The sequence below is a fragment of the Belonocnema kinseyi genome, chromosome 5 (genome assembly GCF_010883055.1).
Source record: "Belonocnema kinseyi isolate 2016_QV_RU_SX_M_011 chromosome 5, B_treatae_v1, whole genome shotgun sequence".
Classification (NCBI taxonomy): domain Eukaryota; kingdom Metazoa; phylum Arthropoda; class Insecta; order Hymenoptera; family Cynipidae; genus Belonocnema; species Belonocnema kinseyi.
The window spans coordinates 113,195,972-113,223,606 of NC_046661.1; the positions used below are offsets into that span (position 1 = coordinate 113,195,972).

At 33.0% G+C, this 27,635-nt stretch overlaps 1 protein-coding gene across 3 annotated transcripts in view; it reads left to right on the forward strand.

Moving 5' to 3' along the window:
* LOC117172873 overlaps positions 1 to 27,233 on the forward strand; it is a 60,450-nt gene extending 33,217 nt beyond the window's left edge. For all 3 annotated transcript variants that reach the window (XM_033361143.1, XM_033361144.1, XM_033361145.1), the window contains 7 exons: positions 8,330 to 8,490; positions 9,148 to 9,556; positions 14,106 to 14,277; positions 22,297 to 22,358; positions 24,341 to 24,473; positions 24,682 to 24,790; positions 26,911 to 27,233. In XM_033361143.1, coding sequence (XP_033217034.1) covers positions 8,330 to 8,490; positions 9,148 to 9,556; positions 14,106 to 14,277; positions 22,297 to 22,358; positions 24,341 to 24,473; positions 24,682 to 24,790; positions 26,911 to 27,006 — 1,142 coding nt within the window. In that variant the 3' untranslated portion in view covers positions 27,007 to 27,233. The remainder of the gene's footprint in view (positions 1 to 8,329; positions 8,491 to 9,147; positions 9,557 to 14,105; positions 14,278 to 22,296; positions 22,359 to 24,340; positions 24,474 to 24,681; positions 24,791 to 26,910) is intronic.
* Positions 27,234 to 27,635: the final 402 nt, after the last annotated feature.

Consider the following 27,635-nt stretch of genomic DNA (forward strand, 5'->3'; position numbering starts at 1 on the left):
TAGACATTTATTCCACCGGTTAGTGAGATTCCAGGTTAATTACAGACTCGAAAAGCTTTGGAAAATGGTTCACAAAAAAAATAGGCACGAAAAATCACGTTTATTTTTGTTTAAACTGCATTTTGGGATAATAAATAAATTTTTTGAAGAATTTCATTGGCACCGTCGGAAAGAAGAGATCCTAAGCAATAAAAATATATGTGTCTGAATTTTTTCTAGTGTCGAATAGTCTTAGTTATTGGCCGTTGAAAAGCAGTGTGTCGGTAGTGGCGTTTTGGCCGTTTAAGGGTTAACATGAGTTTAATTTAAACTCTTTTATTATTTTTTTAAATCTTTTAAGAACTATTTAATGAACTAATAAAATGAAAATAATTATTTATTCATTAAGAAGACATTACACAAATCAATTTTTGTCCCTTGCATTTGGTCCATTGCTTTCACCTCAGCACTCAACGAACTGAAGTTAGCTGGTGGTTGAAGAGGAAATGCCTAAATATTCAATTATGAACGTTTTGAAATTGTCGTAATTTCGAAATTTTAATCTGAGATCATTCAATTTCAAGTTTTTTTAATACAAAAGATAATTGTTCAATTTGAAACGCTTTGGATTAGAATTGATGCAATTTCAACTTCTTTCTAATGAAATTGTCCATAATTTTAAAATTTTTAGTCCGACTGCTTTCAGTTTTTAGAACTTATATGATTAAATTTTTTAAATTTTTAATTATTCCATTTTAAACACTTTTATTCCATTCGAAATATTGTCCCATTTCTAATGTTACCTTTTCTAAAATTGTTTGATTTAGAACGTTTTCAATTCAAAATTGTTTTATTTTTTTATTTTTAAAACTCTATTAATTCGAAATTATTGACTATTTTATCAGAAAATTTGTAAACTTAATATTTAAAAAATATTTTTCATAATGGATTTTTAACTGATTGATCTTTTTAATGATAGAAAAGAAAAATCCAGAGACGTGAACATGCGCGAAGCATTTACTGCTAGTCTTATGTAATTTGTCACAGGAACTGATTTCATCTCATTTATCATCATTAACATTAAAAGATTAAGATCGTAAGAACCAACGAATGCTACTAATATTTTATGGCACTGTCGGCCTGTGTGCATAAATCCATTTCCACCTACATGCAAAAAAGAAAAAAATGCCATACTATCGGGCAAACATGTTTTCATAATTTTTCGAGCCAATGCTCATATGAGCGGAATCGTTTGCGAACACATGCCGAAGACGAGGAATGAGGATCGGCACATGTGCCACGTGCGCGTATTCAGTGACTCGCAGCTGCCATACGTGTAGGTACACGCATCTTTCGTAAACGAATTTTCGGCTCTATTACCTGCCCTTAACTTTTTTCTGCATGGTTCAATATTATTTCATTGAATCAAATGATTCAATATCGAAATATCGCAAATATCGATATTTTTCTTATGTAATACCCTGGTTCTGAGAGATCAAACTTTTTAATGTTTCATAACTGCGTTGCAATTTTTTATATACTGCGCTTCAGTATGGGGATTAACGGCCCATTGATCTAATTTTTCGTTTAGTGATTTTTGTACGCTCCCTTACATGGGGGAGGGTATAGTTAAAACATTTCAATTAACATTGTTTTTCTTTCTTGACTGAAAATTTGGTGAAAAATCTGTCTGTCCCGAAAATATAACAATGAGGCAGAAAATTAAACTATTTGGTCCAAAATTGAACTGCCTACTTCGTTTGAAAATTTATTTATTTGATTGAAAATTCTCCTATTATGTTAGAAATTCGTTTTGTTTTTGGTCGAAGATAAATTCATTGTGTTTTTTTTTTTAAAGTAACTGTTCGGATGAAAATTAATCTGATTTAATTGAGTATTCAAGACTTGGTTAAAATTTTGTCCCCATTGGTTAAATTCCACTTTTTTTACATTTTTAATTAAACTATTTTAGGTTGAAATATTAACTGTGACATTTTTTTTGATCATTCATCTTTTTAGGTTAAACATTATTTTTTTTTTCACTAAGAATTTAACTATTTGGTTGAAATTAATTTTTTTATTAAAAATGTAACTGTTTTGTACAAAATTTCGTCTTTTTACCGCTGAAATTCAACATTTTGCTTAAAATTCCAGCTTATGTTAAAAAAATTTCATTTTTATTTGAAAAGTCTCTCTTTCAGTATAAATTTCATCTTTTTTTTTGATAAAAATTCAACTTTTTTGTTAAAAAATATCTGTTTTTATTAAATCGATTCAACTGTTTTGTTAAAAATTCGTCCTTTTTGGTAGGAACTAATCTTCGTGGTTTAAAATGTCCTATTTTTGGTTAAAAATGCAACTTTTCCGGTTGAATAATCGACTGTTTTATAGAAAATTCGTCTATGTGTTTGAAAGCTCAACAGTTTGGATAAACTTTTATTTGTTCTTTGATGGAAAAATCTCTATTCAAAATTCTTATTTTTCGTTGCAAAATTCATCTCTTTGGTTAAAAATTTGACTAGTTTGTTCAAAATTCGTGTTTCTTTACCGAAAATTTAACTATTCCATTTTTTGTTGACAATTTTTCTTTTCAGTTAAAAACAACTATTTGTTTGAGAATTCGACCTTTTGGATTGAAAATTCATCTCTTATGGTAGAAAAGTCATCTTCTTTGGTTGAAATAAATAAATAAATTTACAGTTTCGTAATTTTAATCTAAAATAATTTTATTCTGCTAATAAAAAATTCTATGCTAAAAATGTCACAAGCTTAAAATGCTCGTTCGGAAAAATGAAACAAAAATCCTAAGTGCAGAATGTGTCAAGTGCAAAAAAGTGGGACTGTATACAGTTTACAAAGACTTGACTGATGGTGTAAGACTTCCATAAGTGACGATTACTCTACATATGCTCGAAATTAAACAATTTGTAAACTAAAACGTTAAGAAAATGTTCAAATATATTAGTTTAAATTGCAATCGATAAAAAGTGTACTTTTTTATCGGAAAATCATTAATAGAAGTCTTAATTGTAAATTAGATAAGTCGATACATAAATAAATTCTTCTGAATTAAATATTTTTTATTCCAAGATTTTAATTTTGCAACTAAAATTAAAAGGATCGCAATTTGATCAGTAAAAGGCGCATTTTGACAATTATTATGAATGTTCAATAATTAAACTTCAGAGTCCTATTTTAAAATTTTTGAAAATTTAGAACCCTTTTATTTTGAATCTATTCTAATTTTTATTAACTTTCTTAATTTTTGAAGCCTAAAATAAAATATTTTTCAGTTTCGAAAGCCTAAATTTGAGAATATTACTTTTTAAGTCTCTTATTTTTAAATGTACAATATCCAGAAAATTACAAATTTAAAAATGTGCTATTTTTATTGTTTTTTCAAAATTATTACTTAAAAAAAATCTCTGTCTTGAATGTTTAGTATTTAAATTTATTTCGAAATAAAATAAAATTCTAAGTGGTTCTAATTTAAAAGTTGTCTACCTATTAACTTTTTTTTTAAAGTATTTAATTTTGAAACTCTTAGAACTTTAATTTAAAGACAAATTGTAAATGTTTGAATAAAAAATATTATGCTCCGAAAAAATTAGAACAAAAGATTAGCTTTGAAACTTTGAATATATAATTTTATTGCTCTAAGCATTTTTTGCAAAGCGAAAAAAAATCGGTAATCTTTTTCTTAGATTTTACTGACCACCCTGGTTCCGCTCTCTTGGTCTCGAGCCAAAAACAAACATCTCCACACCCTTCGTTTCCCCATTCTGGACACCCCGTCGCTTATCCGTTCATTAATTCACCCCTGCCCTAATTTGAATAATTGAAACTCATCAGATTCTCGAGAGTGATTCCCTCTCACCTAATCTCCGTCTCGGACCTTGAACCTTGAAACAAATCGTTCCCAGCATGACTATTTGAGCATAACAGAAATATTGAGCTGAAGGTGGAAAAGGTGCTCCCCCCTGGGGGCTGAGTTAGGTGATCATAGGGATTTGCTGATGGAAAGTGCTTCCCCCGAAGGGTTGGATCACTGAATAGTTGAAGATTCTTTAATATCGTTTCACGCATCTCAACAAATATATATATATATATATGCAATATGCATATGGTATACATGTGCTTTATTGAATATGAATATATATTGTATTATTGAGTATGTATGGATATGCGAGGGTGTGGTCTACACATCTATGGTCTCTTGGGGTACGTCTTCTGCTAAATAGGCCCTCCATCGTGCTCGCGCGTATACGCTCATGCTCGCACTCCCAAGAAGAAGGCATCGCACATGTCGTGTGCGTAATGTGTATTCATCGCTCGCAGCTGCCGAATGCACTATAGCAACCATTATTATACCTGTTTTTCGCTGGGTTTAACTTTGCACGCCCCGCAATCCCCGGCCTTATTCCAAATCCAGGGATTTTCGATACTTTGTGTTTAAATTCCAATTCCAGAACATATAATAGCTGCAACTGTCTCCAAATTCCAGGAATCGGTTGAATTCTTCATCATTGTCTAGTAATGAATGGTTGGTCACAATAACTAGTTTCATCAAATGTTGCAGTCGGTTGCGTTAGAAAAAAGTGTCAGAATCGGTCTTCATTACAAAAAAAAAAAAGTATTAACTCCAATCGGCTTGGCAACCCTGCATCACCTCCCCCTCAGTTCCTGACATTCGACCAGTTTTCTTCCCCTTTCTCCCTTAAATTCCGCATCCGGAATACATAGTCATAGTCTCGGTCTAGTTTCAGCTGGTGGTCGCTGAGGGTTGGGGAATTTCAGCAGGGCACGTGGGTGTATTTAATACTTTGAATTTGGTTTAGTTTATACAGACTCCTCGTGTGTTGACAACCGGGAATATGAGATAGGTTGTGTTTTCACTTTCGAGTCCGTCGTCGAGTCGTCAAGAGGCTGATTTTTTAAAATGAGGAATAACACTGATTTTCGAGGTATATAAATGGGTACATATATAAATTTCCGTGTTTGGACGAGACGCAGCTGTGAGATATGCCTTCCTTCCTTGCTTGCCTTCTCCCTCGGGCCTTGGCAAATTTCTAGTTGGGGCGGCTTTTTCAAGGGACACGTGCCGGGCGTGCGCCAAGATCAAGCTGGGTACAACCATCTTCCTGACAATGAACTCAATCCTGAGCGGAAACACTGGTATTTCATGACTCGTTGCACCAGAGTTCGCAAAGGGTTTTAGTGTTGTGCTTTTTTGCGCGAGAGGATTGATAATCAACGGAAAAGAGCGACAATATTTAAAAGTTTAAAACACTTAAGCTAATCCTCCATCCTTCCAAACAAGTCTCTTAATATGCTATTTTGGGTTTGACTCTCGATAAACAAATCTCGAGGGGCAGATGGTCCTTAGGGATGGGAATTCAAAAACACTTAAGGATGACAAATCACTTCATCAAGCCTTGCATCAGGCTATCTTACTTTTTCCTTTCTTTTAATTTAGACACGTGACACAAAACTTGGACAAAATCTACCCGGAAGCACACATAATAAAGTTTCCTTTCTGATGTTTAATTTACAAGGTGTTAATTACAGTTTATCTTTTTTTTATCACAATATCGCCAACTTAAAACGATGATCTAAGAATCTAAAAAAAAAAAGATCTGGGAGGATGGGTTATAATGAAAATATTCTGAGTATAAACAGTCTGAAGCACTCAGAAGATGGAGAGGAGCACAGAAAAATGTGAAGTTAAATTTTGTTGCGTGTAAAATTTCCCGCTGTTAAAGTTTATATGTTATTTGGCGAAAGTTGATCCTTCAATGGAATAAAAGCTGTCGTCTGCTATGGCGTCCTTAGCAGCAATGGGAAAACGGCAATGTATGAGTGAATTAGAGCTATAAATCGGGATACCAGATTTAAAACAATTCAGAAAAAAAGTAAAAATTTGTTTCAGGCAAGACTTGCAACGGTTAAAAATTAAAAATATTTCAGCAAAAGTTTCACTGAGTTTAGCAGAATAATTCTCATCTCGTCTACTGCGTTACGCTGAAGTGAGCAAATTTCGGGAAAACATGTACAATCAGAAACAGAAAAGACAACAAAAAATTGTTCTTACTGATATATCTCCTCGGAAATCAATTAGACTATTGTAGTGGAATTAAAACTTACTTAATACCATGTAACAAAAAGCAACTGACAGATGGGAATCCCCGGTTCTCTCCAATTTAATTAAGTTAAACGACGATAGATAGCGCTGGCTTCGCAATTATCGCTACATCTCGAATAAAAATGGAGTGATTTTAAGGCGAAAGATTATCCCGACAAGGTTAATTTTTGTTACTGTTTATCTTTCACCTGGAATCAATGTAAATTTTATCTTTCGGTTTTTCTGTGAGATTAAGTTTAAAGCTCCTTCGAGTCAGATTGATTTACCTTATAAATGTTTAATTTATGAAAACGTAACCCAAAGGTGCCAGGGGGCAAGTAAAGAGTGTGAGACATTGTTCTAAAGTAGGTGACACAAAGCGGTAATATTCGGCCCACATGCACTTTTAATAATTGGTTATTTCCCTCCTCGCTATACGATATACGATGTAACAGCTTCTCGACGAAGCGATCTTAACTCGAATTGCGAACCGCCTCGAATTTAGGTTATTTCATAATTGCGCGCGCTTCAGCGTAACTTCCGTTTCGCTGACGACACTAGAAATTCTCGGCCTCCGCGATTTCTTTCCTTATCAAAACAAATTTTCATTCTCCTATTGAGATATTTTAGTATTCACACTTTCATAATGCATCCTGAGAAAAGCGACCATTGATCTAGTTACTTCTGCGAATAGCATGATTCACACCACAACGAGACTATTTTGTAATGAATCCCATACATTGTCTCGAGGTCGTATCAGGCGGTATCTCGCCCTGATACGACCTTTTGTTATCGAAGGGGGAAAGCAAAGTAAAGTACGTTATATGCTATTCACTCCCAGGGGCTAAATTGCTCTTAAGCCAATAAACTTCACACTATAGAGGTAATAGTCGCACGTTCCATAATGGACATATGGCAGGTTGTTCATATCTATTACTATTACTATGTTCTTTAAGATCGACTTCTTTGGCAAATACATAAAAAAACTCATACATTATTTGATTTGTTGGAAGCATAGTCTTCACACTTTGCACTTTAACGAGTGTCGACACGTGGAACCTGATCTCGTAATCGGCATTCTAAATCTAGAACATTTGCGCTCTATCAACTATTAATGATAATAATACAGTTCTTTTAATTATTCCTCCAGGATACAACGATAATTATTGATTTTGAAAATATGATTCAAGAAGCTATTAATGAACACTGTTGCCTGAGAATATGACGTAAGACCTTTCATTCAGTTTCGTTGGAGTGCAACATACATTGAAAGTTCTGTGGCTTATGACGCACCGATTACAGGGACAAGGTCACTATTCGCTATCGAACCAAGAATTTCTCATAAAAAACGAACCCATTTAAGATTCCGACCCGTTACTCGTCAAGCAAACGAGAAACGTGTTGCGACCTGCGTTGAATATATATCCTTTCGAGTACCAGATGTTCACCCCACCCATTGATCCCACTCCTACCCCTCTTTCCTCTTTTTCCCCGCAGCTCTTTCGCTTTTCCATTCTTCGCGGTCCAGAAATTATATGTAGGTCGTCGAATCCCGACGCTGAAAGTGATTTTAGATTAGTCTTCAACATTAGCGACCTTCCGAAATAGAAAATTGTTACTCGTAATTCGAAATCGAAGGAAAAATTGCAAAGAAAGAAATATCTTGGTAGAAAAAAATAAGATTGCACTCGATATTTTATTCTAGTTAATATCTGCATCCGGCTCGGGATAGTGTATGTCATAATAACTAGACTTACTGACTTGTGACTATCATGTTAGATTTAGAAATTTTCTCCTCATACAATATATTTTGCTTAACATTTAAAAACATCTAATGCTAATTTCGAGATCCAGATCTTGCCTCCAATTCAATTAAAAATTGAAGTTTGCCTCCCTTTCTGATATAACCAATTTTGAGGGCTATGAAATGAGCCATGAGTAATGTTGATGGTAATGATACGGGGCGGAAGAAAAGACGATACCACCTGCCTATCAGTATCTCCACTCGAGGATGGGCCACCCCGGGGATCATCATGAAGGGATCGAATCGTCCCTTCGATCATCGCCGGGGTGGCGAAATTAAAGAGGCCCTTGGCCCATCCAGACAGGCAAGGCAGCCAGCCGAGTGATGGTGTAGTTAGTAGACGGGGGTAAAATGGTAGATCGCTGAGGCGCCTCGAAAGATAGAACACACTGTAAACGCGCGTGCGGTCGGATATTTGGTTACAGGGAGGCGGCGGCACGTGCGTCGAAGTTCTGGGCCAGGTGCAGAAGGACGACTGGCGACAGAAGCTGCAGCGGTAGCAGCAGGAGAAACCGAGGGAGCTGAAGAGCGCCACTTGGAAACAGCCATTCCGGGCCTCATTGGATGCTGTACCGATGTAGAGGAGGTAAATATAACTTTATTTTTTTAATTCAACTATAGCAATCTTATCGGAATGTTCTAGTATTCTAACGTCAAGTAGCTAAAGCCCGTTATTTCGAGGACAGTTACCCTTTCGAATTCATTATTATTATTTTCTTTTCTTTTAATTGTAATCTTACAGATAAATATAGTTTGAGAAGGTTAGAGATTATCCTCTTGTTAACATTGCTGTAACTCTATGGTATAGGTGATGTTGTTTTAAATGGAAAGGTACAAACAAGCAAGGATGTTGTTCTTATGAATTAAAGTTAAGGATTCTAATTAAGAATCGTTGCAGATTATTATTTTGAGAAACATTTATGGCTATTATTATTGGAGATCGTACTTCAATGGCCAAGTTGGCTATTGGCTATAGATAGTTGTAGATTGTTGTTTTTTTATGTCTTTTGATGATGTATTATTGACTACGAGAAACGTTTGTCAATTATTAGGGATTCATTATATCATCTTGTTACAGATAGATATGATTCTAATCGGTCAAATATTATTAAAGTGTTTTTCTGTTGTTACAGATTATTTGTACTAAGATGTTCAGATATAACGTTAAGATGGTCCCCTTCCTGTAAAATAAGAATTCTACTATTACAGTAGCATTGTTCGTGACTTCAGTTTTTATTTCCAGGAGGAAATTCACATTAGGAGCGTAAAGCTTGATCGATGGAACCAGAGGAGGCAGGAGCGTCGGCATAGGATCAGTCGCGACGAAGACGTCACCTCCTGTCACAGGGAGCATGGGCAGCCCTACCTCTACCACTATCATCCTTCCCAGGAGCAATATCCCCATCATCATCACCATCATCACCACCACCACCTTCCCCATACGTCCCACCATCCTCAACAATGTACAAATCAGTCGCAATGGCCACGACAAGATTTTGAGTCCAGGGTGCCGTCCTGTGACTCCGAGGACACTTTTACCCCAACCCCCTACCTTGCGTACCCTTCCGTCACAACCATGACGAGAGGATGCAAGATTCCGCCTTACCTCGCCACCCTGCTCATCCTCTCCTACACGTTCTTCGGTATGGCAGGTCAGTATCCAAGAAACATTTGATTTAAAACTTTAAAATTCGTTTTTCTACTTTCCTACTTATCCTTTCTGATAATATATTTCCTACGCACAAAGAAAATTCTTTCCCAACTTGTCTCTGAGATTCCAGGAATATTTCACACACGAGTTGTCGGATATAAGTCGGATTACGACAATTTTCAAGCTGGACAATAGTGGCGTCGGGTGTATTAAGAAATTGGAGACTGTTATGGAAATATCTGGACTAAAATTCTGAAACCCAAAAGTCCCGAGGCAGATTCGCATGCATGCACAAAGAGAACTGTGTACAATTTCCATTTCTAGACTGGGAAAATGTTTTGTCAGACGACTAAATTGGAACCCCTTTTTTCCGATACAATGGAATCGAGTCTGCGATATTGAAATGCCTTCATTTCGGTTTGGGAAAAACCGCTTACGGGATTGTCCGGATTTAGTCAATGGCAAAAGCCCACTAAATCCTGAAACTGAGGCAACGAGATAAATATCTGAGTTTTGCGAGTGGCCACTTTCTCGTGTTTAAAACATTTTCTAAGCTGACGAAAGGATTAGAGGCGGGAAGAATAACAGAGTTTTGTTGATTTTAGTATTTTTATTTTGAATTTTTTAGTTCAAGATTTAACGGTTTTTTAGTTCGTATTTTTTTAGTTTTATTAGCTGCTGTTTTACTTTGTTTTTTAATTTGGTCTTCTTTCATTTTTAGAGCGAGTAAAAAGCGTGGAAAGCTAATTTGCACGTTTGTCGCGTGGTTGATTTCTTCCTCAAAGCACGCCTTGAAAACATAACGTTTCTCTGTACTCTGCTGTACCGACATCTCGAGATAATTGTAAAATTCTTGCGAAATAATGGCCGCGTCGCAAACACTTGATTCGTCGTTCAGCGTACTCGTTAAAGGAAGATATTGTCGCTAATTGTGAAATTTACTTAGCGAGGTCGAGTTTTAACTTCTCGCCAACTTAAATTCTACTCTTGGCTTTCTAATATCAGTTTTGAAATAGATAAATGCGTTGATCCAATTTGCGATTAATTTTTTATTTATTCAGTTCAAACCTAATAAAGTAACGAATGATTAGTCGCAGTTTCGTGTATATTTAACTTTTGATCATTTCCCAGCAGCGTCTCACTTTTTTAGGAATGTAAAATCTACATAATATAATAATTATTATTATTACACCATTAAGCCATTTCCCTTTCGGGGTAAGCGTGACTCACTTGGTGTGGAAAGGAGTGATGTGGGGAAGGGATAGAGAATTTTCAGATTGATCCAGACTTCTCGTGCTATTTATGTAAATAACACGATCATTCCGCAACACTGCTTCGACCCAGGTTGCTGATCAATCTCTCTAGCAATCACCCCAAGTGAAGATCCTCACAAAGTCGTTATGTAAGGTTCCCCACTTGGGTCCATTAGTGGCCAAGGTCTTTTGTTTCAGGCGTCATTCACTCTGCTGACACTATTTTTATTAACTATTTGCCGCCATACTTTCCTGTCCTGGCATACTTCTCTAGCTCCTTTTATGTCCATGCATTTTTTCATGTAAGCTCTCGTGTCACTGTGACTTCTTATGTCTCTTCTAACTAGTATCTAATTCACACATTCTAACCATTCTTTCCGCGGTCTACCTCTGGGCACGCTGCCATTTACTTTACCTTTACACACTTGTTTCGTTAGTCGTTCATTTGGCATTCTCTCAACATGCCCGAACCATCTTAACCGATTTATTGCCCATGTGTCTACTAGCGTATCTTCTGCACCACATTCTTTTAGAATCACCTCGTTACTTACTTTGTCCATCAGAGTTTTCCCGCATATTATGCGCATGAATCTCATGTCAATTGCTTTAATTTTACTCTTATTTTTTTCTTGAAGAGTCTATGTCTCGCTTCCGTATAGTACAGTCGGTACAAATATAGAAATATGTATTGCCATTTTAGCTTTATTTGATATATTTTTACTTCTAATAAGAGACCTGCTCTACCAATAATCTTCTTACCTTTATTTATTCGTCTATCTAATTCCTCATCTATCTTCCCGTCCCTAGTAAATAAGCTACCAAGGTATACAAACTTATCAACTTGTTCAATTCTCTCATCATTTAATAAAATATTGCATAGCGTTTTCTCACTCTTTCCTTCGAACACCATAGTTTTTGTTTTATTTTCAGTTAATTCATGTAGCTTTGATGGAAGATTTGTTCTTTGTGAGGCAATCTTTGAAAATATTGTTTTTAGGGTGAACTGTAGATTTTAATGTAATTTTAAAATAAAAAATTTCAAAATTGATGAAGTCTAGACTAGACTAAACATTTTAAACATATAAATTCGATTTAGATAAGAAAATTACTGTATTAAGTAAAATAATTATCAGGTGGAAAAATTTATCGGATTTTATAATTCAATAGAATTTCTATTTATAGTCTCGGGAATTTCTAGCCGCATTGAGTCAAAATCGGCGGATTTAAAAGTTACTGGAGCTAAATTTTGAAGATGTTATATCAGTATGATTCAGTTACTTCATCTTCAGTATCAATTGCTTGATCAAAATTAATTAATCAAGTTATTCTTTAAAATTTGTTACTAGAATGCAAATTTTTGTTTTGTTACTCTTTGGATTTTCGACTAATAGATATGTAATAATTTAAAAAAAAAGTGTTATTAACACAATATTTTAATAGAAAATGTATGTAAATTAACTTTTTAAAAAATGTTTGATTAAAGTTATTGGAAAAGAATAATTTAAAAAAAAATTTACATACAGTATATCGCATTTTATTATAAATATCTATTTTTGTACATTTTTTAATGCAAGGTTTTCAGATTTTAAATAATCTACATTACATTTTTAAAAAAATGGTATGGTATAAATATGAAAACTACTGGTGGCTAAGAAAATCTAGGTTCTTCAAATTTAGACATTTTCAGTAAAATGCAAATTCTTAAACTAATGTTGAAAAAAATACTCTTATTGCAATATATGTTATTTTGATATCGAAGTTGTGATCAATTCTCATTCAAAAGCGTAAAAAATTTAAAATTAAAAAAAAATCTAATCGCGCAAAATTTAGCTGTACAATTTCGAAACTTCAAAATTGTTAAATCTCTACATTTGGAAACTTTACAATTAATTTAAAAAATCACGAGGTATTTGAATAAATAATTAAAAGCGTTGAAGCAATCAAAATGTGAAACCTTCGAATTTGAAAGGGTTTTTAATTCAATGATAAATTTGAAAGGTTTCCAATCAATTGAAAACACTCGATACGTTAGCAAACTTCCAGTTTCTAAAATGAAAATCCTAAATCAACACTAAATCCCAATTCCATCTCAGTCTCTTTTATTTTCAATTTAAAATCGTTTTTTCGCAATTCGAGCAAGTTTTCCAAAGGTTTTGTGTATCGCAGGGGTAATCGATTAAGTTGTTTAACAACTAATGGGTGCACGGTATTTATCCCATTATTGGCACACCGGGGGTGGTTAAAAGAGGGCTCCAAGAGGCAAGAATTAGGGTCAGACGAGGGGTGGGGCGAGTGGGGCCTTAGCCGCTTGCACGGGCCCCTTTAGAATTTTCGACGGCTTCCAGTTTGGTCAAGTACAATAGCTTGGGTATTCTAAACTCGACGGGAGTGCCCTGTCCCTCGTTTGTGTTTGACTACTCGTGTAGAAGCTAGTGTGTTTGTAGAATATACGCCAGTATATATCTATATACACACATGCGTGTTTGCACGACTATGTATGCATTTTCGTGGGCGCGTTTGCGATTCTTGGGTAGGGTGGGGGGAGGGGGCTTAGGGCCCGATATATATGTTTGTGTGATATCTGCTATGGCGCGCGTGCAGTCGTTGCCTGTGTTTGCAGAGTCGAGAAGAGTGGGCCCGAGGCCCAGGCATGGCGGCGGCTCTCTAACACGCGGAGCCTTGTGCCCAGAACTGCTGCATCGCATCTGCCTGCCCGTGACGGGTCCGCTATCTGTCACCTGTTGAAATTTTACAATCTGCCGTCCCAAACTTCCTCGATAGAGAATACAGATGCACGGCCAGGGCACGTGTACCTTTGTACATAGCCCAAAGAATGCCGCGGCCCAATCAAAAACTCCCTGCACGTTCAGGTTTCCATTTTCCCAAAAAAAGATTACAGATAAAGTACAGCCCTTGTATTTGAATTTCCCGCCGTAATTGACAATCCCAAACTTTTAGTTTAAGCTCAGTGTGGCGCGAGGTTTGAATTGCAAGATTGTAGATTAAGATACATTTTCAATTCGAACGATTTTTATGTCGATAATTTTCGAATGTAGAGTAACCTCAATTTTAAAGTTGTACAATTTAAAATTCTTGAAATTTGTTTAAATAAATTTTAAATAAAGGATCTTTATTAAATTGCGCGCCAGAATGAGTGGCGGTAAATTCAAGAATCCTCAAAAACCTTTCTGAATTCCTACTGTCTTATATTATCACTCTATCTAATCTCTCTAGTTTAAACCTATTCTGAATATAAGAATTGTTTTTAAAAAATGTATTTATTTTTTTATTTTTCAGACGCGTGCTCGTCGCGGTCAACGCCGAAACCGCGGCCGCCGACGGTGACGCAACGGCCGAACATCACATTCCACATGTACACATGCCCGCCGGATTATGCACAGTGGTACTGTCTAAATGGGGCCACATGCTTCACCGTGAAAATCGTCGAGTCCCTTCTGTACAACTGCCTGTAAGTACAACTTACAAACATTTCGGTCACATAAAGCCTTTCTTATTGTGCTTCTTTTTTCCCTTTCTTTTTCGTTTCATTGCTCCTTATTCTTTATCGCTGTTGGCGAAACTACCACCTGCCACATGCTTGGAGGCAGTTAACGCCACTGAGAGGAACAGAAACATTGACTTCTTTTCATTAGGAACTGCGATCCCATTCCATGCACGAGCTGTAATCACAGTTTTGCGGTGTTCACTGCTTTTTTTTACGCTGCTCTCCACGAACCCTGGCACGTGACACACGCAACTCGTCAGCTCGGATGTAAATTTCACCCCAGGAAATGCAATTGGTCTACATTCGAGACTTATTTATCCTAATACTGAAATATTCCATTTCGATCAATTTCTTTTAGCGAAAGATGTTTTACAACACTGAAAGAACATTTACGAATTTTACTTTCGCGCCAGAGATAGTTGTACCACACTTCAGCATAACCTCTAATTGTGAGATCAGTTTGGCGCAATATTGAATGAGCACAATGTTATTTTCTCTTTAGTTAAAAGAAAGATTCAAATTTGGGTAGGAAACGTATATATTTGTTTAAAGCTGAAATTCAATCATTTAGCTTTTTAGCCAGATGGAATAATTTCATCGATTTAAATTCAAACTATTGTATTGTTGATCGATAAGAAGGCCGTGGAATTTAATTAATGTTACTGATCACGAATCGTCGGCAACCTCGTGGAAGTCTGTGGGTCGATAAGCGATGATAGTTCGCTACGGGGGCGGGGGCAAGAACTAAGAGAGATGGTGAAAACGTAGCAGTGCACAATCAGCCTCTTCGTCTTGACCGTGGAAATTGTTATATTTTTTTTATGAATCGAAACTATTCGAGCATCGAATGGAGAAAGCAAAATTAATTCTTTTGTGTGAGAGGGTACAATTAATTTCAGTTTCATAATCATGAGATATTACCATTTTAATTGATCTATCTTTAACAGTTTGTCGTTTTACTTATTGCAACAATTTTTAGTTTGACAATCATTTAAATTTCGCGCCAAAAGGACTTTGACTTTAGAGGTTATTTCTAAACGTGGCATTGCGAATCCTGGCGCGAAATTCAAATTATAAGATTTTATTTTTTCGGTTTACTTCACTTCGGAAAATAAATTGTATCCAATCTTAGTCTTGTGATTGTACATAAAACCGATTTAATCGTTGAGGCAACGATCGAACTCCTGGAAACGATTTGTACGTCGTTAATCGCAGATGACCAGAAACTTCTCGGTGGGTGGTTGATCGACACCGTGGGGGGATCGGATCGGGAAGTAGCGGTGAAAAATCAGCCTTGGCGTCTTAATCGTGGAAACAAGACCATAAGTTCGATCGAGGCGTAGTGAACTCACTTGGAGCGAGACGAAAAACCTGCGTCCCAGTCTTAAGCCGACAGATCGCGGTCGACAAAGCAAACACCGTGGGAAATAGGAAGCCTGAGCGAACACTGTACCCACCCCCCTCTAACCCCCCAGGGCCTTACCTTGTCTTGCCCCTCTTTTCTGTCACTCTTTGCACGTACCAGCAACGTGTGCCTCGATTAAAGCTTTTATTTACAATGATTGCTTCGTAGAAGGCAAATGAGTCCTTGAACAATGAAGAATGGATTTGAAACGAAAAATTAGGGGGGAAAAATTTAGGCAATGGGGGTTGGAATGAGCTAAGGAGGGTTATAACGGTTTTTTTTTAAAGAAAATACTGCTAGAAAGGTTTCAAACGAAAAGAGAATATATTGCAATTTAAATTTCGCGCCAGCATGAGGTTTCACTTCAACCACTAGCTAACTTCACTTTGCTGAGTAATATCTTCGTAATGAATGATTATTATTGTCATTTTATTATTTAATTAAATAGTTCTTAAAAAATAAATAATAATTTCCAAACTTATATAGAAAAAACTTGATCTTACGAAGATATTAACAAAATAGGTCAAAGATGGAACGAATCCCATGCATTTGATACATCGTTTTCCCCTCTCCAGTCAACGCAGTGAAGTTAGCAGGTGGTTGAAGTTACAATACAAAATGTGGGGTACATGATGCAAAACTAATAATAGGTGGCAGCATCGAGCCCAGTATAGATCCACTGTCGCTGAGAGACGAAATTCAATATGGCGCTTGGTATTTGGTTGCTTTTAAATAAATATATGAGGGTAAATGAACTTCAAATATGTTTTTAGTTCTTGTACACGAAAGTAATTTATACTTTTTGTAAAAATTATTCACACAATGGCATATATTGTGAACTATATGGAATTATATAAAAGGATTCATAAAACTTTTACATCGCTTATTTTGTGAATAGCCCCTATGATAACTATTAATAAAGTTTCAAAAATGTATTTTTTTATGTTTACAAGATATAAATGTAACTTTATACTTAATCAAAACATTTTTTTCTTGAAATTTGTACCTCATTGACAGAGGGTCTAATACTCGGCTCAATGCTGCCACCAACGATGAGTTTTGCACGTTATGAATCTTGAAACTCGTTAGAGGTTATGTTCATGTGTGGCACATCGTGATTCTGGCGCAAAATTTAAATGGTTAGATTTTATTTTCTTATTTTTGAAGTTTTTAGTAATGCTTTTAAATTAATAATTTGATATAAGTAGAATATCGTATGCTTTATTTTAATTTCAAATGGATTTCTTGTTTTGTAAAAAATGTCTCATTGGTATTTCTGAGTAATTTAAAGAAAAACTGAACTTTTTGCGATCTTGTCAGAAAATCGGAATTTCTAGGGAATCTTGCTATTAAATCGTGGAGTTAATCTATTCGCAAAAATCGTACCTGTCCAGTATTATGTGAGCTAGGGTTTCGTGACGTGAAGCACTTCTGAAGCGAGTTACGTGGCACCAACACGGATAAATAGTCCTGAGGAGGTAGACATGGATTGGTGCACGATTACTATGTAGAATAAAGGAGGGATAAAAATGTGCGGACACGAAAAGCTCCCGTAAATTCCAGAAAATAGGGGGTCCCCCTCGGCTACCGGCCAACGTCAAGAACTAGGAAGAAAGTCACGAGCCGAATTCCTCGGATTTTTCCTTGAAATATGACTGTTCAGTTAGAAATGAGGGCGATATGTCATACGTCTCATTTTATATTGTATTTCATGATTTTTGATTCGCCTGAAATTTAAAGGTTTAAGCTAAGCTTGAATCGTTGGGTTTTCTTTATTCCAATTATAAAAATATGCAATTCAGAGGATTTCTGAAGTTAAAAAAATGGCTACGTCTAGACGCCCCGAAAAATTCGGGGAGTTGGAAAAGAGGATGGACTAGTCGTCCCGGAAATTCAGGACGACTAGCCAAGCTTATGAAAAACATTTGACTACTCATCCCGAATTTCGGGACGACGAAACACTTCATAAAAAATTACGCTGGAAAATTGAAAGATAACCCAATATTGTAAAATTATGAATTGTAAATTTTGATCTTGGTAAATTAAAAATTTTAAAGGTTTTTAAAATTTACAATAATTTATTTAATTTTTTTTTACTAGAATTTACTGAAGATAGTAATGAAAAACGAGTTATTTAAAGGAAAAATGCCTTTATGGTCGTTTTTTGCAAAATTCCATATATATATATAATTTAATATAAGAAATTTAAGGAAACTTTAGCAGATCTTTCTAATTTTCTGTAATCCAGTTTTACCACTTTAAAAATTAAATTAATAACTTTCTTAAGGCTTTTTGCCGGTGAAAACAAAAACCTTTAAAATCCTTTAAATTTGCAAGCCTTCCGTTTAAAATACAGTGAAACCTTTCAATAGCCTTTCCTTCTATAGCCCTTCTGAGAAATGACGCTGCACCGCAGGTAGGTGTCACAGGACTTGCGCGAAGAGTTCCACTGGAGTTCTAATTTAAACATTTTTAATCTTGCAAATATTTAAATTTGCCTTGTTTTTAATAACTACTAATGTTTAAATCTCCTGATATAATAGCATATACCGTTGCAAAATTCCCAATTTGAAAGTTGTGCCATTAAAATTGGCGTCCATTTTGAGTAAATGTAATTACTTCCAAGTATAATTTTTTTCATTTCAACTTGGAAAAAAAAACTAAAGAAGATATTGAATTTCCTAGAAGTTCGAATTTTTCTCACAATTATTTTTAATTAATACTCCCAAGCTTAAAATTGGAAAGCCTTCCAATATTAATTAAAAAATTAATTTTTCGAATACCTAAAAATATAAAACCGATATTTCGAAAACGGAAATTTTCCAAATTAGATATACAAGATTCTGGGGAATAAGGATTGAAGTATTCAGGGTGTCTAGCCTACTGGAAATATGAGGCAATTTTTTCGAGACCGTGCTTAACTTTTTTCCTGAATTGCAATATGAAATTTAATAAAAATTATTTTTTATTTGCAAACATAGCCTTATACTAAAAATTAACTAATAATTTTTTGTTTAAAAAAATTTTTTTAGTTTGAAATTCGTCTTTCGTCTTTTCTGATATAAATAACTACTTTTGTAAACTGAAAATTTATTTATTCTATTTTAGGTTGCAAATTGACCTTTTTCAGTTAAAAATATATGCTTTTAGTTAAAAAATCGACTTTTTTGACAGATAATTAATCTTCGTGTTTGAAAACTATTTTTTTTTTTTTTTAATGTAATCTTTTTAGTTGAAAATTGAAGTAGTACAGTTAAAAATTAATTTTTTCGGTTTAAAATAAAACTATTTGGTTGCAAATAAAACTCCTGTTTGAAATTCATTTTTTTAATGCATCTATTCCAGTTTAAGATTTATCATTTTGGTTGGAAAATTATTTCTTTTGTTGAACTTTCTTTTTTCAACTGAAAATTGAACTATTCAGTTTTTAGATGACATATTATCTATTTTATTTAGTAATTCATGTGTTTTTGTTCAAAATTTGTATTTTTTTTAGAAATTAATCTTTTTGGTTGCAAATTCATCTTTTCGGTTGAAAATAAAACTATTTAGTTGAAAATGAAGCTATCCGTTAGACATTAATCTTTTTCGTTTAAAATTACATATCCCAATTGAAGATTCACCATTTCAGTTGAAAATTCATCACTTTAATTAATACTGTTTTTTTTTTCTGTGGAAAGTTATATATTTTTAACTGAAAATTTTACTTCTATTTTTGGTTGACAATTGATCTTTTTTACTTTAAAATTCAAGTATTTGGTTGAAAATTCAACTAAATATACACTGAATTTTATATATATTACAAATTTAAGAAGTGAATAATTTTTTTTTTTAGTATTATTTAATCATTTAATTAATCGATGGTGCTAATATATTTAAGAATAACTTGTAATACAATTTTTCAAAGTTTTATAAATTTAAAATATTAATTGCATCCCTAGAAAGGTAACATCATTTTTAATAAACTGGCAAATTTTTATACAAATTCCGAGTCGATTACATGGAAAAAAACCAGGAATTGTTCGGGAATTTTTTCCAGGATTTGAGTAGACACCCGGGTATTAGAATTAGAGGGAACTTTATTTCCAATTATACGATTTTCACTATGTTATTTCAACTTAGAAAGGAAAACAAAAGAAGCTATTAACTGTCCGAAAAGATGAAATTTTCCGAAATTCGGAACGGTTCGATGATTTTCTTTTTGCTCTGGAAATTGTGGTGGTCGCGTAAATCGTAAAACACGTCGAAGCACGCACGCAATTGTTCCCAAGGGTGCGTGGTGAATCGTAACGCGAACCCGCAGGAATAATTATCATTGTGCGGAGGGAGCAGGCAATGGGGAATAGGAAATAGGAATAGGGCTGGGGAGTATTTGTTCCCTAATCCTCCACCTTGCCGAGACGACACGTCCTCCGAAAGAATTTCAACCATCAAACTCCTCATAGAAACACGGCCATGAGAAAATCGAATCGCTTTCCAGGTCGTGAGAATAGTCCTGGGAAAATAGCGGGAGGTCGGCCAAGACACTTGTTTCTCAATTTTCACGAAAACTTTCGATGTGCAAGGTGGAATTGTCGGATTTAACCAAAATCACGTTTTCGAGATTCCAAACAGAACGGCAATTTCCCAAGAAAATTCCCACGAGAAGAATTAAATTCTCCCTCTATACAGAAATCACAGCAGTTCAGGAGTTCAATTTTAGATAATACAGGGAATTTTTCCTGAAAAAGAGGATTTCAATTATTGTTTAAAACTTTTGATATAATATAGGTATTTCGTGATAAGAAGATCAAAGACTGGTAAATAGTTTTCAACCAAAATGATGAATCTTCAATAACAAAAACATTAATTTAGAATATAGTTATTCCACTTTCAAGCAAATAGTTGAATGTTCAACTAAAACAGATCAATTTTCAATAAAAAATGGAATATTTAAATGTATTTTTGTCAGTACAAAACCCTGAGATAGTTAAAAAGACGAAAAACTGAGTCATTGTTTTAATTTATGATTGGTGGAAAATTGAACTATTCTTGTAGAAACATCAACCACGCGGTCGAAATTTAGTCTTTTTTCAATGAATTCAACTCTTTTTAATTTCAAATGTATATCGTTTTATATCAACAATTAAATTCTTCATTGAGAATTCATGTTTTTCGTAAAACATTGAACTACATGGTTAAATGTTGAATCTTCGACAAAAAAAATAAATTCTCAACAAATGAGTCCATCGTTTTAGTTCAAAATCCTTAATTTTAGTCAAAATTGTATCTCTGTGATTGAAAATCTAAATTTTCTGTTGAAAATTCTTTTTTTTATTGTTGAAAATTCAACAATTTGGTTGCAATATTTTTCTCTCTTGACTGTAAAATCTTTTTTTGGTTATAAAGAATTAACTGTTTTGTAGAAAAATCGTATTTTCGGGCCAAAAATTAAATATTTCTGTACAAAATTTAACTATTTGTTGGAAAATGGGTGTATTTTGTTGATTGCTGCTAAAATCCAACTATTTTTTATTTTTAATTTAAATGATCAACTATTACGTTTTTCATTGTTAACTAATGTTTTTTGTATGAAAATTCAACTACTTGGCTAAAAGTTAAACTAATTTGTTAAAAATTCGTGATTTAAAAAAAAATGTAAGGATTTGGTTGGAAATTCGTATTTTTTGCTTTTAAATTCAACCATTTGTTTGACGTTTTTTTTTATCTACTGAAGTCTTTTTTGGTTGAAAATTCGTATTTTTTGAATGAATTATACTGTGTTTATTAAAAATTACAATTTTTTGTTAGAATGTCAACTATTGAATTTTTCTTTGTGAATTTGTATATTTTTATTAAACATTCAACTACTTTGGTAATAGTTAAATTACTTTTTTTTAAATTATTTTTTGTTTTGTTTGATGATTAATCTACTTAGTTGGTAATTTATCTATTGAGTTAAAAATTTGCCTTTTATGGTAGAAAATTCATCTTTTTGATTAAAACTTTATCTTTTTGTGTGAAAATGCAACAATTTGGTATAGTCAAAAAGAATCTTTTTAAAGGCGTCTTCTTTCCTAATTTCTTTATTTTCTGTTTGTGATTCTTAAAAAATGAATCTAGACTTTTTTTTAAGTGAAAAGGGGGGATTTAAGGTGTTTTAAGGGTATTTTTTGTTAATTTAGGGAAAGAAGAGGGAAAAATATAATTAGAAAAAGTGGGACAGATTGTGATCCCTGTCAATAGAATCTGAGAAATTGTTTTAATAATATATCATATTTGTCTTTTTGAAATTCTATTTAAGTTTGGTTTAAAGGAAATATGAGGTGGTGAAAGATAAGTTTCATTTTAAATAATCAGTGTATAATCGAGAAATCGTGAGAATCTTGCTAATTATCGTGAACCAATAATTTCACCTTGGGCATTTAAGTCTATTTTTCTTTGCACTCATTTCTGGAGGATTTAAATTTTACGCGGATTATCGAATATCGATATTATAGAATCTAGATAGTCACTGTTCTATTGTATTTGAAATTTGATTTTTCGCTTACATTAGATACACTATGTATTAATTTCGTATCCTTTTCTTTTTGTTACAGATGTGCTAATGGGTTCATTGGACAGAGGTGCGAGTTCAAAGATTTGGATGGTTCCTATTTACGTAAGTATAAATTTAAATGTATTTAAGGAATAGAAAAAGATTAGAGGTTCACATTAAATTGAACTGTTTGACTAAAGTAATCTTACAAAAAAAATGTTTAAACGATCATTGATATATAAGGATGATAGAAAAAGTCCTGATTTTATAAATTAAGAATGTTCAATCTTTAAAGCCTTACAATTCAAAAGTTTCCAATTGAAAATAGTGAACAATTTCAAAAGATCAAAATAATTGATTTGTTATTTTGATGCCAAGATTATTTTGTTACCAGGGTGTCTATCCTGTCTGGAAAACCTGGAATTGACAGGGAATTTTTATATACCTGGAAAAACCTGGAAATTTCAGGGGAATTTTGTTTTTAATTGCAATATAAAATTAAAAAGCAAGGATTTTTTACTTGTAAAAGTAGCATTATATTACTGTATTTAACTATTTTGTTGAAAACAAATTTTTTGGTTTTAAATTTTTGGTTAAAAATCAAAATCATTTTTGGAATGAAAATTTGATAAATTGGTTTAGAGTTAAATTACTTTATTAAGAATGATTTTTTTGTTCGAAAGTTCATCTTTATGGTTGAAAATTAATTAAAGTTAAATAATAATTATTTTAGGCGAAAATTCATCTTTTTTGTTTCAAATTCAACTATTCCAGTTGAAAACTTGTCATTTTAAGGGAATATTTATCATTTTGATTGAAAATTCGTATCCTTAAGTAAAATTGAGCTATTTTGTAGAAAATTTGTTTTTTATTTAGCTAAAGTCTAATTTTTTTACTGAACAATTAACTATTTTAGTGAAAACATGAACTATTTTGTTGAAATTTTCTGTTTGAAATATCACTTTTTAACGAAAAATGTAACTATTTAAGTTGAATATTCCATCGTTTTTGTTGAAAATTTATTTCTGTGATTCAGCATTGATTTCTTTAACTAGAAATTGAACTAGTTAATTTCTGGTTCAAAAAATTATGTTTTTTAGTTGAAAATTCTTCTTTTTGTAGAGATTAATCTTCTTGATTGGAAATTCATCATTTTAGTTGAAAATTTGTCTCCTTTTTTTAATATGCAACTATTCCAGTTAAAGGTTAATAATTTTAATTGAAAATTCATCACTTCGTTTGAAAATGTAACTATTTTTTTTTTGAAAATTAGCTTTTTTTAATTAAAATTAATTTTCTTGTGAATTGAAAATTTAACTATTTAATTTTCGGTTGACAAATTATCTATTTTATTTGATAATTCATGTATTTTGTTAAAAATTCCTCTTTTTTTGTAGAAATTAATCTTCTTAATTAAAAATTCAACCATTCCAGTTTGAGAATTAATAATTACTTTATATAAACTATTTTTAATTGAAAATTTGACTATGTTTTTTTTAATTAAAAACAGATCTTTTTTAGTTCAAAATTCAACTATTTGGTTAAAAATTGAACTAAATGTGCATCGAATTTCAAATATGAGAATGTAAAATAAAAAATGGTTTGAGTTATTATTCATGTTCAGGGATTTTAGAGAGATATGGAAGAAATTATTAATTATGTTTTTAGTATTATATAGTTCTTTAATTAATCGATGGTGCTGATACATTTAAGAATATCTTGTAATATAATTGGTCAAAGCTTTCTGAATTAAAAATATGAATTGAAACCCAAGAAAGGAAAACAAAAACATCATTTATAATAAACTCCTGAAACTGTATACATATTCCAAGTCGATTGTTTAAAAAATCTGGAAAAAGCTTGAGATACCGGGAAAAAAACCTGGAGTTGTCAGGCAATTTCTTTCCAGCAATTGAGTATAGACACCCTAATTATTGAATATGCAGTTGGATGATTAATTTAATTCATTTTATCGATTAGAGCTATTTAAAGTAGGAAATGCTTCTCTGGATTCTAGATACGTGAGAATGGAAATTTAGTATCCAGCAAGTAGCCGACCTCGATTAATAATTTTTCTTTTTTTTTTTTTTTTTGTGAAATTGCAGCTTCTCGGCAGCGGATAATGCTAGAGACTGCTAGCATCGCTGGTGGTGCCACGATAGCAGTATTCCTCGTCGTTATCATTTGCATAGCGGCTTACATTCACTGTAAACGGAAGCAGAAGGAATTACGTTCGAGGTAACTATCACGCTAACTTTATTCTACAATCGTGATCGATATGACTTGGCACCGCACAGCACCGCACTGAACCAGGTGCTTCGTGACTCTCCTTTTCCGGCACAAGTCGCAAATGGTCCTCGGCCTCGGAGTTGTTTTAATTTTTTAATTTTAATTTTTTTTTTTATAAAGAATGAAAATTATATTCGGTCTTTCTGTTGTTCCGCAGCAGTAACGTCGATACGGTTGATGGTCCTAGTCGAGATCCGGAGTTGAGGCCGTTTAGCATCCGCAGCCACTCCCTTTTGATCAACATGGCCAAGGACCACAAAAACTCGGTAAAAAAGACAATACATCCTTCTAAATTGTATTCAGTTCAGGATTAAGTTGCTTTCAGAAACTCTAAGAAATATATAAGACTCAACCGGCTCTTTTTTCCCTCTTTATATTCCTTTTTTAACGAATTCATCTTTTTTTACCCTGTTTTCAAGAACCTTCCCCTTTTTCTCATTTATTCGCTTAAAAAAAAATACGAAATGAATTAATAGAACCATCTAATATAATTCATCACTTTCGGTTAAAAATTTCAAATTTTTTATGAAAATTCAATTATTTTGTTGAAAATTCAACTTGTTTGTTATAGTCACATTTTTGGTCGTTAAATTTATTGAAAATTCTTCTCTTTTTTTTATTGAAAACTCATCTTTTGATAGAAAATTCATCTTTTTTGGTTGAGAGTTCATTTTTCTTAATTGAAAAGTCTAATATTATATTTTCCGTTCAGAATCCATCTCCCTTGATTAAAAATTCTACTATTTTGATAAAAATTCAACTATTCTGTGTTAAAAAAAACTTTTTTTTTAGAAAGTATTACTGTTTTGTTGAACATTCGTCTTTTTAGATAGAAATTTCATATTTTGGTAGAAGTCACATTTTGTGGTTGAAAGTTAATTATTTTCAATGGAAAAGTCTCTGCTATAATATTTTTGGTTCAGAATTCATTTCTTTCAGCTGATTTTTTTTTTCTTTACTGAACATTTTTTCTTACTTGTTGTCTTTTTTGTTTAAAAGTTCATCGGATTTGGGTAAAAATCCAATTGTTTGGTTTGAAATTAACTGATTTTAATTGAGGATTAAACTATTGGCTTGTAAATTCGTCTTTTTTGGTATAATTCAACTGTTTTTTAAAATTTTAAATTAAATTTTGTTTGGTTGAAGTATTAACAATCATATTTTTTGTTACGAATGCATCGTTACTGCTTGGTTGATAGTTAAGTTACTTTGTTGAAAATTTAACTATTTGATTGAAAATTAATTTTTTTTTCTTGAAAATTTAATGTTTCAGTAGCAAATTTAACTATTACATTTCATTGGTGAAAATTCATCTTTTTCATTGAAAATTGAACTATTAAATTGAAAATTCCTCTTTTTTGGTAAAAAAATTAATCTTATTGGTTTAAGGTTCATATTTTTCGGTTGAAAATGCATCTTTTTAGTTTGAAAATTCGTCTGTTTTGGTAAAAAAAATAGATTTTCTTAGTTGAAGATTCATCTTTTTGTGTTAAAAGTTCATCTTTTTGTTTGAAAATTTAACTATTTGGTTCGAAATTTACCTCTTTTGGTAGGAAATATATCTTCTTAACATAAGATTCATCTTTTTCTGTTCAAAATTAAACTTATTGTGATGAAATGTAATTTTTATGTTCAAAATTCGTCTTTTTTGGTATGAAAATTCACTTTTTTAGATTGAAAATTCAACTGTATGGTAAAAAATTCGTCTATTATGGTAGAAAATTAATCTTCTGAGTCGAAGGTTCATATTTTTCTGTAAATAATTCAACTATTTTGGTAGAAAATTAAATGATTTGGTTAAAAGTTAACCTTTTATTTGAAAATTCAACACTTTCATTGAAAAATCGTCTTTTTGACTTGGGCATTAATCTTTGTGAATTGAAAACTTACCTGTTTGGTTAAAAATTCATCTTTTTTTAACTTTAGCTTCTTTTGCTTGAAAGTTTAACTATTTAGTTGTAAATGCAACTGATTGGTTAAAAATTATATTTTTTTGTTGTTGAAAATTTAACTTTTCTAAAACTTTCTAACACATTTGTGTTGAAAGTTAATCTCTTGTGGTAGAAAATTAATGTTTTTGGTTCATAAATCAAATATTTGGTTGAAAATAAATATATTTTAAGTCTCCTTGGATTCTTTTGAACTCATCATGAATAAATTTGAATTCCCCTGGAAGTTCTTAAAGTCTCCCAGAATTCTTTTTGCGCTTTGTGAACTCACCATGATTTGTTTCGAATACTTTTGAATTCTTGTAAATTCTGAAATTCAGTGCATGAAAATGGTTAGTGGTGAACTTTTCGCTTTGAAGTAACAGCTCGAAATAAAAGTGTTGTGATTTAAAGAAATAATAGTTAGGAAAAGTACAATATTTGCTTTCTCATTACAGTCGATAGAGCAGACGAGAATGCCCGGTTGGCATAACCAGCAACCGGAATCGACGAGGATGGCATCGATCAGCGAAGTGAAGCGTTCGAGTCAATAGCCGAGTCGAGTCGACGAATACGAAACAAGTCAAGAATCCAGTGACGACGAGACGCGGTCGTTGAAGTCTCTTCAGGGATTCGCCGAGCACAAGAATTTAGAAAGAATAATTGTTAATCACATCCCACCAAAAATCTCTTCTATAATCCTTGTTATCATATCGCGAGGCTTGCTGATTATTCTGCCATCACGAACCGCGAATCCGATGACCAATGTTAATAAAAAAAAGAGAGAAAAAAAAGAGTGACAACATACATCACAATGGCTACGAAAAGTATTACGCGACGATGAACGCCCGAGGGTTCCTGTCAGGAACGCGAGAGAATTTGGTGACGATTCCGAGTTCTTTCGAGAAGCGACACTTGGAAAAGCTTTGCGTGAACTATAGTAGAGTATTTTGCTCAGCGAAACATTTTCTAGACTACTTTTTTTTTCTTCAATTCTTCACTGTTGCCTTAAACTTAAACGGAAGCTTTTCCTCACGTTCGCTTCTCTTCTTTCATCAAAACATTCCCGGAGCATTTTATTTAGTTCACACACCAAACATTCAATAATTGCATTTAAACTCGACCCTCCTTGCGTTTTCTTCCAAGTTTCGTAAATCCTCAATTTTGCTAGTACTTCCATATT